At 42.2% G+C, this 13,804-nt stretch overlaps 1 protein-coding gene across 2 annotated transcripts in view; it reads right to left on the reverse strand.

Annotated features, from left to right (window-relative positions):
- The window catches only part of ano9b (anoctamin 9b), a 58,904-nt gene that overhangs the window by 16,833 nt on the left and 28,267 nt on the right, over positions 1-13,804 (reverse strand). The window contains exons 10-14 of one of the 2 annotated variants that reach the window (XM_028577618.1): positions 11,266-11,326; positions 9,272-9,354; positions 8,319-8,423; positions 8,056-8,220; positions 729-765 (exon numbers count right to left, since the gene is read on the reverse strand). In XM_028577618.1, coding sequence (XP_028433419.1) covers positions 729-765; positions 8,056-8,220; positions 8,319-8,423; positions 9,272-9,354; positions 11,266-11,326 — 451 coding nt within the window. The remainder of the gene's footprint in view (positions 1-728; positions 766-8,055; positions 8,221-8,318; positions 8,424-9,271; positions 9,355-11,265; positions 11,327-13,804) is intronic. The other variant, XM_028577627.1, reaches the window with a different exon arrangement.

A 13,804-nucleotide genomic window follows, 5' to 3' on the forward strand; every position in this document is an offset into this window, starting at 1 on the left:
CCTAGATCGAACTGACGGTGATGGACTTGGTGAAGTTAGCCTAAGGATACGATGTGTAACTACGGTCCAGTTTTCAAAATAAGGTGTTAACTAAGAGCATATACAAAATACGGAAATAAGAATAATTGCATTATATTCATGAGATATAAAACATAAAAATAAAACATGTTACCTGTGTCCCTTATAAATTAAAAAGAAAATACCACTAAATCATGAGGAAAATGTCTTTATTCTTTGATTTTGGGGTTGGTGAAATAAAAATCCTAATAACGATACATTTGCGTTGAGGACATTTCTGACTACATCCATACTGAAAATCAAGCATTCTCACACTCTATCAATAAAGAAAACAGTCCTACTGTATATGGATACCTTGATAGACTTTCATTTGTTTATTATTCCGGTAAATATGAATTAACCATGCTTTAATGCTCATGGTTTCCGTAAAATGTATTGAATTATTGAATAAAAGAAGACTTTTGTATTTTAATGCACAATGCTAAAACAAACCAAATTATCATAACAGGTCAGCAACGACCCAGTGGGTCTAGATAACAAAGCTCTTTTATTAATATAACGAAATAATGATTATGATAACGGCATTAAAATAAATTGTTGCAAGGATGGCACTTTTTGGCTTCCAAAGAAATCAATGCATTTCTATATCTTTTATTGCATGTGTATACCTGCTACAACATAATCAATAAAGTATCCTACTTTGTTCTCACCTATGTCACACAGCTTGAGGGACACCCATCTGTTGACCTACACGTGATGTTGAAAGAGAGAGACAAAGAAAGACATGAACTTTATACAGGGTTCCAACACATTTTCAATATTTGTTCATGACCCATAATAAAATGTCAATGACCATCCACAACATATAACATGAAAATAACTGTATAGTATACTGCAAATGTTAATTAGTATGAAAATCTTTTTTCAATCTCTAAATTTTCTTTTTCATTTACTTCAAATACTTCAAACTACATGCAGTTAATACATTTCCTTTATTATATCATGTATCAATTGTATATTAATATCATTCTATTCTTAATGCATTTAATTTCATTTCTGGGCTCTATGATCAATCTGTACCTGTGCAAATGGCAACACAATCTCTTGAATCTACCGTGTACACTTTCTACCGTCAAAAATTACTTACAGTATAGCGGCTTCCAACCAAAAACAACACAATCAGCAGGAATGTGATCCCACATTGGGGCAAAAATGACAACATCTGCAACCAAGATTACAGGTTTCCCTGACCTCAGCATGTAGCTACATGCAGCAGTGTAAGTAACATGAACATTGCGTGTGCCTGCCTGGAGCAGATGACCATTTTATTAAAACAGGCTTGAAAAGAAAAAAACTGTTTTTTCAAGATTCAAAATCCTTTATTAATCCCACAATTGGGAAATCCACACAGTTGCAGCAGCAACAGATAAGAGGAAAAGTAGAATACACATGTTAACACACAATAACTATAATTAAAGAGAATACATATTAAAATAGTAAAATTGATTTACAATATTGCACAGTCACATGTTTTATTGCACGTTTTATCAGTCCTGGTGTGTGTGTGTTTTGTCCATGTGGTCTACTGGGAGCAGTGCTGATTGTAGAGTCTGACAGCAGCAGGCAGGAAAGACCTGCAGTATCTCTCTGTGACGCAGTGCGGGTGCAGCAGCCTTTCACTGAAGGAGCTGTACAGAAGTGCTGACAGAGTGTCCTGCATGTGGTGGGAGGAGTCGTCCATCATGGAGGATAATTTAGCCACTATCCTCCTGTCTCCCACCACCTCCACGGCATCAAAGGGGCAACCAAGAACAGAGCTGGCCTTCTTAATCAACCTGCCCAGTCTTTTCCTGTCTGCCACTGCAATGCCACTGCCCCAGCAAACCACTCCATAGAGAATGGTTAATGCCACCACAGAGTCATAAAATGTCCTCAGGAGTGCCCCCTGCACCCCCAAAAAAGGATGTTCACCGGCAGAGGTGGAGAGTGTTTGCTCCTGCGTAAATCCACTACCACCTCGTCTTTCCCAGCATTGATCTGGAGGTGGTTCTGCTGGCACCAGTCCACGTCTTTGTTAAGTTCTCTGTACTCCCTGTCGTCCCCATCTGCAATGAGGCCAACAACTGCGGAGTCAGAGAACTTTTGTAGGTGGCAGTTTCCTGAGTGATAGGTGAAGTCTGCAGTGTAGAGGGTGAACAGGAACGAGGCCAGGATTGTTCCTTTTGGGGCCCTTGTGCTGCAGACAACTGTGTCAGACACACAGCCCTGTTTCCTTACAAACTAAGGTCGGTTGGTGAGGTAGTCCAATATCAATCCAGTGAGGTGGAAGTCCACCCCCGTCCGCTCCAACTTTTCCCTCAGAAGCGTTGGTTGGATGTTGTTGAAAGCGCTGAAGAAATCATAGAACATGAGATTTGTGGATAAGGTATAAGATGGCATCATCCACTCCAGTGCCAGGTTGATAGGAAAACTGAAGTGGGTCCACCAGGGGGCAGAGATGGACCAGGACCAGCCTTTCCAGAGTCTTCATCAGGTGGGATGACAGTGCCACGGGGCTGTAGACAAAGCCGGCCCGAGGCATAAGCAAACTAAGCGGCTGCCAATCGAGTGTTGTTTTTTCTCCTTAACATTCACTGACGGTCCCATCTGGTCTCCCGTAGTTCCGAATGGGCCCAGCCCTCCCTCCACGCATTTGCCATGGAGATAAACAAACAACATGGCAGTGAAAGCGGCTAATATTAGTTATTTTCTTAACTAGTCGTTTCATTACTTACTTAACCGTAATCTCCGCCAAAATGACCGGCAGCTCATGGTGCTCAAAGTCACTTATTCTCGGATAACTGAACCACAAACTACTGCTGACCTGACAGAGCACCATGGGGCACCGGACCCGGTGTTGAGGAACTCTATTGCGGCTCAACCCATCTACTAAAAGGCGCTGATACGACCGAGCTGTGATGGATGTCTGTAGCGGCTTAAACAACTAGCAATCGCGCTGTGTGGCGTGGAGCTCCTCTTCAATGTTTTTTTTACCGCTTGTTACTACGAAGGAGCTTGCTACAGGTACACTACCGGTCAAAAGTTTTAGAACACCCCAATTTTACCAGATTTTTATTGAAATTCATGCAGTTCAATGTCTTATTGTACTCTGAAATGACAGAATAGAACAAATGAACAATTTAAGTTAAAGAAATCATGTAATCAATTTATAAACCAAAATGTATTCTAAATTTTTGACTCATCAAAGTAGCCCCCTTTGGCAGATATAACAGCTGAACACACTCGGGGCATTCTTTCTACAATGGAAATCAAATATTCTTCAGAAAGTTCTTCCCAACTCTGTTGCAGAAGTTCCCATAAATGTGTGGCACTTGTAGGTTGCTTTGCTTTCACTTTTCTGTCCAGTTCATCCCAAACCAGCTCAATGGGGTTTAAGTCTGGGGCAGCCCAGGGGAAGAGACGCTGGTGCCGGCCACGGAGCTATGCCTTGCTGCTGCGCTGGTCCCCGCTGATCCAGATGGGACCGGTCAAAGACACAGTGGTGATCGGGAGGATCTTCCACGTAGTCCAGGACGACCTATACGTCGATTTCGGCGGGAAGTTCCATTGCCTTTGCCGGTGGCCAACACCACGCAGCTAGGAGAAGCTGTGTTCCTGCCCGGGGGAAGAGACGCTGCCGCCGGCCACGGAAATCTCTGCCTACCGCTGCCATCTGGATCAGCAGGGACCGGTGCAGCAACGAGGCAAAGCTGTGTTCCTGCCTGGGGGAAGAGACGCTGCCGCCAGCCACGGAAATCTCCGTCTCCCGCTGACATCTGGATAACTTTGAAAGTCGAGATCTTGAGTTTGAAAGTCGAGATCTCGAGTTTGAAAGTCGAGATCTCAAGTTTGAAAGTCGAGATCTCGAGTTTAGTGTTTGCCCCCAGTACATGATTTTTTTTTTTTTTCTCCATGTCACCTCTGGGGCTCCGTAGGGAAGTGATGGCGTGGGTGTGACAAACCCCAGTGGGTGCAGACAGTGGTGTTTGCTGCAGCAGGGAGGACTGGACAGGGGGAGGGGTAAATGACACATCAAATCAGTTGAAAAAAAGATTCCGATCATTCACCCAATTTGTGTCCCCCACAGTCTGAGGTTTTGGTTCTTTGTAGTCTGAGACAGTTTTAAGGCTTTTCCAGACCTCCCTGGTGTTCTTACGTTGCAGCTGATCCTCCATCTTCCTCCTGTAGCGTTTTTTTCTCTCTCTGATCTTCCCTCTCAGTTCCCTCTGTATCATCTTGAGTTCCTCTTCATTTCCTGACCCAAAAATCCTCCTTTTTCCTTAAGAAAAGTCGTTATGTCAGGAGTAATGCAGGGTTTATTGTTGGGAAAACACCGTACAGTTCTGGTCGATACGACGTTTTCCACACAGAAATTGATATAGTCTGTTATACAATGTGTGAGACTGTGAATGTCCTCCCCTTTTTAAGGCTTCACAAGCCTCATCAGACCATCTCTTCACAGTGTTTGGGACAGCTGGCTGCCTGCAGACCAGTGGTTTGTACACAGGCAGGAGGTGGTTCATTTTGTGGTATGATCTTCCCAGGGGAGGAAGAGGAGATGCCTTTCTGGTGTTGGCAAAAAATAAATCCAGTGTTTTATTGTCTGTGGTGGGGCATGTCGCATGTCGGGAGACGAATGTAGGGAGAGGCATTGTTGAAGTCACCAGAGATGAGAAAGAGGGCCTGTGGGTTTTGTGTCTGTAGCCTGTTTGTAGCACAGTGCAGGAAATCACAAGCTAAGTCAGCATTAGCAGAGGGGGGGATATACATTGCTATCACAATAACATGTGAGAATTCTCTTGGGATGTAGAATGTCCTCATGCTAACAGCTAACAGCTCAATGTCCCTGCTACAGAGTTGTTCTTTGATAGAGATGTGACCAGGATTACACCATCTATCATTAACAAACATTGCCAGCCCTCCTCCTTTCCTCTTACCACTCTCACTTGTCCTGTGTACCATCTGGAAACCGTCCACTGTAATGTCCGTGTATGTCTCCGTAAACAGCATGATGCTACACTCCCGAGATTCCTTCTGGTGCCTAGTCAGCGCCGCCAGCTCATCCATCTTATTGGGGAGAGAGCTACATTCCCCATAATGACCAAGGGAAGGACTGGTTTGTAGCGATGTTTCTTAGCGCGAAACTCAGCCCCGGCTCGGTAAAAGTTAAAGAAAGTGAAAACAGAAGAAAAAGCTCACAAGTGAGCAAGAGCTGCTGCAACAGGCTGCCCCCCTAAGCGGCGCCATCTCAGAACAAGGGTTGAAACCGAGAGTTCAGAACAGTGTGAAATCTGAGGTTTTGCCTCACAAGGATTTCTTTTAAATATGTTTACCTTGTTATTTGAAGCTTTTTAATTACATTTAATATGAACATTCGTCATTGTAACATATAATATAATATAAATAATAATACTATATATATATATATATATATATATATATATACACACACACACACATATATATATGTACATATACATATACACACATACATACATATATATGTATATATATATACACACATATATATACACACATACATACATACACTGTATATGACAGAAAATACGGAGAATATTATCATTGTCATTTAAATCTCTTGTTTTTGTGATGTGTTATTCATTTATTTGCAATTCAAATCCACAAGACAAAATAAATGAGCACAGTCAATCATTAGTTCTATTTCGTATTGGCTTTGCCTGAGCTGTTGTTATTGGGGTTTATTCCTCGCGCATGCTTTCTCCTCCGCCTCAAGACGTAAGTGGCCTGACAAACTCCTCTGTGGATGCACTTTGTGGAGCTCCAGCCCTACATTGAGGAGAATTTCTACGATCCGGGGAAACTGAAGGAGCCGGTGTACCCCTACGTGACGTTCACCAGGATCCATAGTAACACAATGTGCTGCTTAGGTGATCGCGGCGCAGAACAACATTACTCTGCTGCCCTCGGCTGTCTTCGCCATGGCCACTAAGCCTGGGGCTCTCCCCCGGAGCTGCCGAGATCGGCAAAGCCATGACCGCCGTCCTGACCCTCACCATGGCTTCCACGGTTGTGCTGTCCAGAATCGTGGCGTGGCAGACGATAGCACAGCGGAACATCTGGCTATGTCTCAGCTCCCTGCCGAGACCAGGTGTGAGCTCTTGGGCAGTCCTGGATGGGATGTTTGGACCGTGCCTTCAGACCACCATAACCCACCTGAAAGAAGCGGCAGAGGAAGCAGAAACACACCTCCTGAAGAGCGGTGCCACAGCCACAACATCGGCACCACAACACCCGCTCACAGCAAGAAGGTTCTGGGTTCGAGTCCAGGTCGTTCCAGGCCTTTCTGTGTGGAGTTTGTATGATCTCCCCGTGTTTGCTTGGGTTTCCTCCAGGTGCTCTGGTTTCTTCCCACCATAAAGACATGCATACAAGGACTACAGTTTATTGTTGCAAATGAGAACTTGTTCTCAATCAACTTACCTGGATAAATAAAGGTTAAATAAAAAAAAAGGGGGTGTCCCTCCCACAATGAGTGGAAATTGAATCACACTCTCGTTTGGATGCTGTGGAACAGGTTCTGGAGGGCGAAAGCGGATCTGTTTGCCTCACTAGAGAATGCATAGTGCGCACTGTGGTTCTCCTGTGGTACAACCTGCCTCTAAAAATGGATGCCTTCTCTCAGTGACTGTGGCCCAAAGCCCTTCTCTACGCTTTTTTCCCCTGTCCCCCTAATGTCTCCCCTCCTGGCACGCATTCAGGTGTCACCAGAGTGCACAAGCCCATCTTGGTTCCCGACCTTGGTGCAATTACTGGCGGGGACAAAAGATGCACTGACACAGCTGGACGGTGCGATATCCCTCCACCATTTTGTGTCTTCTGCCTCTCATGCTAACCTACCATTAGACACTGGTGGATAATGATTACGAACCTGTAAAATTTTACCTGTATTCTAACAGATCCTTATAAATTACAGAGACACATCATTTAGGTAATGCAGATTATTTCCTGTTAATTTAAGTTAATTATTGGATGTGTAACAAGTTGAATAGGACTTAAGAAAAAAAAAAGAAACTTCTTAAACCAGTGTCATTTCTGATATTTCTGAAGATATGTATACCTGAGCTATACCAATGTGATGTGTAAGTGATGTCGAAGTGAAATATTGTCCTCCAGACTTTGATGAATTGCTATCGAATATTTGTGTGTTCGAAAATTAGTATTGCCCTTAAACATTTAAATCAAACTCATTTAAATCTCTCTGTCACCTTTAAATGCCTCTGCACTTAGCACCTGTGGCTCGAAATACTCCACATGGATAATTACAATCAGACGCAAAAAAAGGAAAATTGCACTCAGCTGCAAAACCTTATGGCCATGGCGCAATATCTTTTGTTAGTCAGACCTTAAGACGGGGCAGATAGTGGTTGCAAGTTATAAGCATTTCATGGTGCTGTCAGAGGCCGCAATCCATTCTTTGTGAATTAATCTGTCAGTGTGTAAGACCTGATGAGTCAGCAGGTTTTCAGATAAAATAAAAAGTAACATAGTGGAAGTCAGTGTCATGTTAGCAAGCCATATTGTAGCTAACTAGCTTCCACTTTTTAGCCTCTGTGGGCGATGGCCAATATTTCAAGGGTTCCAGTGTACCCAGCGGACACCCAGGCCAAGACTTCCTCTACTGTGCACCGGGTCAGATTAGCAATTTCAGGCGTGAGAATGAAATTGGACTTGAGAGAGAGATGTCTCTATGAACAGATCTCTGCATATAAAAATAAAAATCTAAATTGTTGTCAGACGGTACTGTATGCAACTAAAGCCTGCTCAAACATATACTACTTGGGCTACAATCGTATCACAAACAGAAAACAGAACGCTTCCAGCTGCTTATCTGGTGTGATATTGAAATAATGTGTTGACACTCCCAAGTCGGAATAAGGAGTTTTTTTCTTGTTCTTTCTATTCTAGCAACATTGTGTGAATGCATGAGCATAAGGATCAGGATACAAGTATACAAACCCTGGTCATGATCTGAATGGTAAGATAGTGCAGCACAGCTCCAAGTATCACAGCCACAATGTTGGCATGGTCCTTGATAAAATCCCATTTGCCCTCAGACATCAAAGGGGCGGCAACCACTCGAAACACCACCAGGGCATGAGCGAGACCGATGATCAGCATCAGCTAGAACACAAACAATCACCAACATGTCGCTATTTCTTCCTGCTGACACTGGTGTGTGTGTGTGTGTGTGTGTGTGTGTGTGTGTGTGTGTGTCTTACCATAAGAGTTACTAGAATGAGGACCAGAGTGCTGCGCAGGTAGGAGTGTCTGAACTGTTTGGGTTGACAGTTTGGATCATTGACTATTTCCAGAATCAGTTCCTCCTGTCAACATACACACTCAAGCTGAGATCCAACTCACACATTAACGTTATATTAAGGATTTTTCTGTCCTGGAATCAAGTGCTTTATCAAGAGCTGTAACACGCAGAGGAGAGGACTTTCTTTAGAAAACTCTATGCAATAATAAAGACCGTGAGATGTGGATAAAAGCTCCGGAAAAGCCAGTAAGTAGACCTTGAGTTTAGATTTTTCCAAGGTCAAGAATTATGCTGTTAAATTGAGCTCAGTGGAATTTAAACGTAAAAAAATATATCACAAATGAAAAAATAGTAATCTAAAACTGGATATCGTGTATACACTTTATTGAATATTAAAGGGTAACTCTGGATTTTCAACCTGGCTGCACCAAAACAAGCTACAATGTAAGTTATTGGACAATTGCACATCTTCAATTTACGTCCACAAAATGCTTGTTTTACCACTGGTTCAGATTAGTGTTCTAAATATCTGACAACATTCTAGAAATTAACCCAACAGAGGTCCACCTTTTTATTAAAGGAAAAGATCCTTTTTGTTTCACACAAAAACATCCCTAGCCACCGAACTCCATTTAAATAAGCATGACTGCAGTTTTCTTGTTTTTGAATTATGGTTTTCATTCCCAGATTTATTCTTTCTTCTTATGTTTTTGGGTTCATGTTCATGATTCAAATATAATATAATACAGACATTTACTTTTAGGTTCCACTAAGTTCAGTTTGACCCCATAAAGAATGGACTTTCTTTTTTGGAACCTGCACATCATGATATTGTAGGGGTGCAATTTGTGAGGTGCAACAGAACACTACAGATAACTACACAGGATCTAGACTCAGATTTGTCTGTCATACCTCCTCCTCACACCAGTCATAGACCTTCCACTGAGAAACATGTCTGGCTCTTTGTCTCTTCCACAGCTCCAGAAACAGAGTGGCTGAAAACACAGAGACGAGCACCAGAGTAGATGACATTAGATTTGTTAGATCAAGTCAGATTAGACACCAGGGTAGGTAACTTTAGATTCGAACTAGGGATGTAACAACTCCCGATTCCATCGTTACATTCATGATTTTAAGTAGCATTAAAGGGGTGATAGAATGCATAACTGATTTTACCTTGTCATAGTTGAATAATAACAGTTTGGTGGGTAACTAGGACATACGTAGAACCTCTAAATCCCATTGACACCTCCTTCCTCTGCAAATCTCACAATTTGAAACTGCCTCTGAAAACGGGCAAATCTCAACAAGCCGTCTAGTTGACGTCTACTCTGCAGCTCCTCCTCATTTGGCTCTAGTCTCTCTCTTTGTCACGCCCCAACATTTACAAAGGCTACACAACTGACTGAGATCACTTAGTCTTCTGAATCTAGGTCGGGCAGATCTCAGAAATTGTATACATTGTTCATCTGCTATTTTACCATTACATTCACTTCTGAGACTTTTTTATGCCAAATATGGGCCATTTTACAAAGATTTATGTCTAATGGCAAATTTTGTCCGACTGTGTGTCGGAGTTTAGTGGCCGGTGCTGCCTGTGTAGCTGCCTCGCCGCCTGGCCTGCCTTCCTTCACAGACCCTGGCCTGCTGTGAGGTAGATTGAGCTCCGTCAGGGATGGCAGCCCACGGCACTCCATACCCATGCAAAGTCACCGTTTTGTGGGTTAATGGACTGCCAAACGCCGCTGCCTGGACAGAGCTCCAGGGCCTTCAGCTCCCCTCTTCCTGCTAAATGTCCCGTGTGTGGGAGTGAGAGCGCGGTCAGCGAGCTTGTTACGCCAGCAATCTCTTACCACAGGTTCCAGTTAATCTTATAATGTGTGTAATTATAATGTGTTGAGTTATTTAAACAAACAATCGGTGAAATAAACGCCTCTTGTGCGCGAGTCTCATTAATACAGCCTGCGGCTGGATGGAGCTAGCGCTATCAATGAGAGCTAGCTAGCCTCCTCTTAGAATTCCTCTGAAATTCACAAAAAATTATAAAATTGAAATCGGACACCATTGTTAGCTTTATAAGACCTTGGGGTAGAGGTTATATAAGTGCCGTGACGAAATTCAAACTTTAAATATAGCTACTATAGTTATGCCGAAAGTGTAGCTAACTAGCAGCGATATTTTCCCATTGTATTGAATGGGACATATAGCTAGCTAGCTGCTCCTCCAAAACCACCAAAACGCCTGACGTTCATAAAAATGGCTTACATTGAAAACGGACACAACGTTAGCTTTGTAAGACCTTGGGGTAGCTGTGATATAAGTGCCGTGACGAAATTCAAACTGTAAATATATTATAGTTATGCCGGCAGCCGGCCGCAGAGCCCTGTAGTGCAGTAATCCACAAAGGGTGACTTTACCCTGGGCATGGAGCCCAGCAGGCTGCTGCTTTCTCATCAGACTGTGTGGAGCTCCTAAAGTCCGACACGTCTTTCCAAATTTGCAATTAGCCATACATTTTCGTAAAACGGCCCATATTTGAGCTTTATATAGTTGATTTCTCGCATAAAAAAGTCTCAGAAGTGAATTTGGTAATGAAACAATGCAGTGTTTGGAATATGAGATTCTGTCGCTTCTCTAATGTGTGTGTTTGGGGGATTCGCTCAACCAATCAGCGCGCGTCTCTAATGTGTGTGTATGGGGGATTCGCTAAACTAATCAGCGCGCAGCTCATCTAAATATTCGTGACCACACCATATGTGGAAGAAGAGCTCTTGTTACAAATAGGGCCAAAACACAGGGATGCATAAGGGCCAATAAAAATTTTTGTTACATCCCTATTAGAAACCAGAGTAGATCACATTAGATCACAATTCACAATACATCAGATTAATTTAAATCACACTCACCCCAGATTGCCATGAACATAGCAAAAGCCACAGTGCCCTCATTGTCAAACAGGTGGCTGACCTGTATGGATACATACATACATCATATGTCCCATCAAGAGGAAATATTATAAATATAATACCACACAAACACATAATTAGCAGTACCAGCTTTTCATTGAACTAGGGATATGTTTGTGTCTAAAGTCCTGACTAACCTCTTCATCACTCAAATACAGTATATGGACTAAATATCTGACAACATTATAGAAATTATCCCAACAGAGGTCCACCTTTTTATTAAAGGAAAAGATCCTTTTTGTATCACACAAAAACATCCCTAGCCACCGAATTCCATTTAAATAAACAGTAATTTTGTCATCGCAAAATACACTGTAGTAGATGGTAAACAGAAAACACTGTTCACAAACTGCTCCAAGCTGCTTGTAGTCCTGCCTTTACTTCCGTGACGACTGTGCGTCACTTTGTAACAAACGTTATAATGCTAGCCTAGCTGCTAGCGTGGCACGCCCTCATACTCTGCTTCTGACTGGCTTGTAGTGCTGACCAAGCTACTGCGTATTGCGACTCCCAACAAAGATGAACAGAAGTGCGTTGCCTCACTCTGTAGCTAAAACAGAGAGCTCAACACACAGGGTGAAAAGAGGAGCTGCAGTAAAACAAAAATATGTTTTTTTTTTTTATTAAACCATGTAAACCTATTTTGGTACAACCTCTAAATACAATTATGAACCTGAAAATGACCATAATATGAGATATACTTTAAGACATATTTGCAGCATCCTGCTTGTGTCAGCTGGTTTGTGGTAAATTCCTGTTCCAACATAGTAGCTGTAACTTACAACATTAATATTCTGTTTGAAATCTGAATCTGAAAAACATGAATAAAGCACAAATCCAACCTTTGTGACTGAGGTTGTTTTTTTAAATTTGCAGATAGGGTTGTGTTAGAACAAAATTGCATTATTATTTTTCCTGTTTATACTGCACACTAATATTAGGGCTAACTAGCTAATCCACAATACAAGAAAAATGCTGCTCTTTCATTTCTGTTTTTTCTGCATGGATTTTAGCTGATGAGTTGAATGGATTTGATGGATGATGAAGCATTATATTTAAAGCGGCACCTCAGGAAGAGCTACAGAGGAGGGACCCTTCACCCTGGACAGACAGACATGCAAAAGATGTTGTGTGTACAGAATAGACCAACATATAACAATTACAGTATAGACAATTAGGATGACAAAATTATTGATAGATTGTAAACATACAGTACAGGCCAAAAGTTTGGACACGCCTTCTCATTCAATGCGTTTCCTTTATTTTCATGACTATTTACATTGTAGATTCTCACTGAAGGCATCAAAACTATGAATGAACACATATGGAATTATGTACTTAACAAAAAAGTGTGAAATAACTAAAAAACATGTCTTATATTTTAGATTCCTCAAAGTAGCCACCCTTTGCTTTTTTGATAGCGCTGCAAACCCTTGGTGTTCTCTCAATGAGCTTCATGAGGTAGTCACCTGAAATGGTTTTCATTTCACAGGTTTGCCTTGTCAGGGTTAATTAGTGGAATTTTTCCCTTATTAATGGGGTTGGGACCATCAGTTGTGTTGTGCAGGAGTCAGGTTGATACACAGCCAACAGCCCTATTGGACAACTGTTAGAATTCATATTATGGCAAGAACCAATCAGCTAAGTAAAGAGAAACGAGTGGCCATCATTACTTTAACAAATGAAGGTCAGTCAGTCCGGAAAATTGCGAAAACTTTGAATGTGTCCCCAAGTGCAGTCGCAAAAACATCAAGCGCTACAACGAAACTGGCTCACATGAGGACCGCCCCAGGAAAGGAAGACCAAGAGTCACCTCTGCTGCTGAGGATAAGTTCATCCGAGTCACCAGCCTCAGAAATCGCAAGTTAACAGCAGCTCAGATTAGAGACCAGATGAATGCCACACAGAGTTCTAGCAGCAGACACATCTCTAGAAGAACTGTTAAGAGGAGACTGTGCGAATCAGGCCTTCATGGTCAAATAGCTGCTAGGAAACCACTGCTAAGGAGAGGCAACAAGCAGAAGAGATTTGTTTGGGCCAAGAAACACAAGGAATGGACATTAAACTAGTGGAAACAGGGGCGTCGGACTGGGGATAAAACCAATAATGATTACCAGGGCCCAAGGGGAGAGAGGGCCCTTGAAAAGTCTGGAATATATTTTATTTTACCTGGATATTTTCATTTCATATTTCAATTTAAAATTTAAATAAAAGTTAGTGTATTGGCTGAATAACTTAGTTGATTGACTGACTAAATTTTGTATACAAAAAAGACTAAGGTCTCACCCAGCCCTTGCTAATGCGCCAAATGGTTTAGTCTATCTGCACGCATTTTGTTTATGTTAGCTAATTCAGTTGAGTGTCTGGTGGAGCGCAAACTTCCGCTGTAGAAATGTCTTTCTTAAAGAAAGCCAAATCAGGCTACCAAAAAAGAAAGGAAAGACAGGAGAAGGAGAGAAAACAAAATGAGAGGAAACAA

This window comes from Perca flavescens, chromosome 1, assembly GCF_004354835.1.
Source record: "Perca flavescens isolate YP-PL-M2 chromosome 1, PFLA_1.0, whole genome shotgun sequence".
Classification (NCBI taxonomy): Eukaryota; Metazoa; Chordata; class Actinopteri; order Perciformes; family Percidae; genus Perca; species Perca flavescens.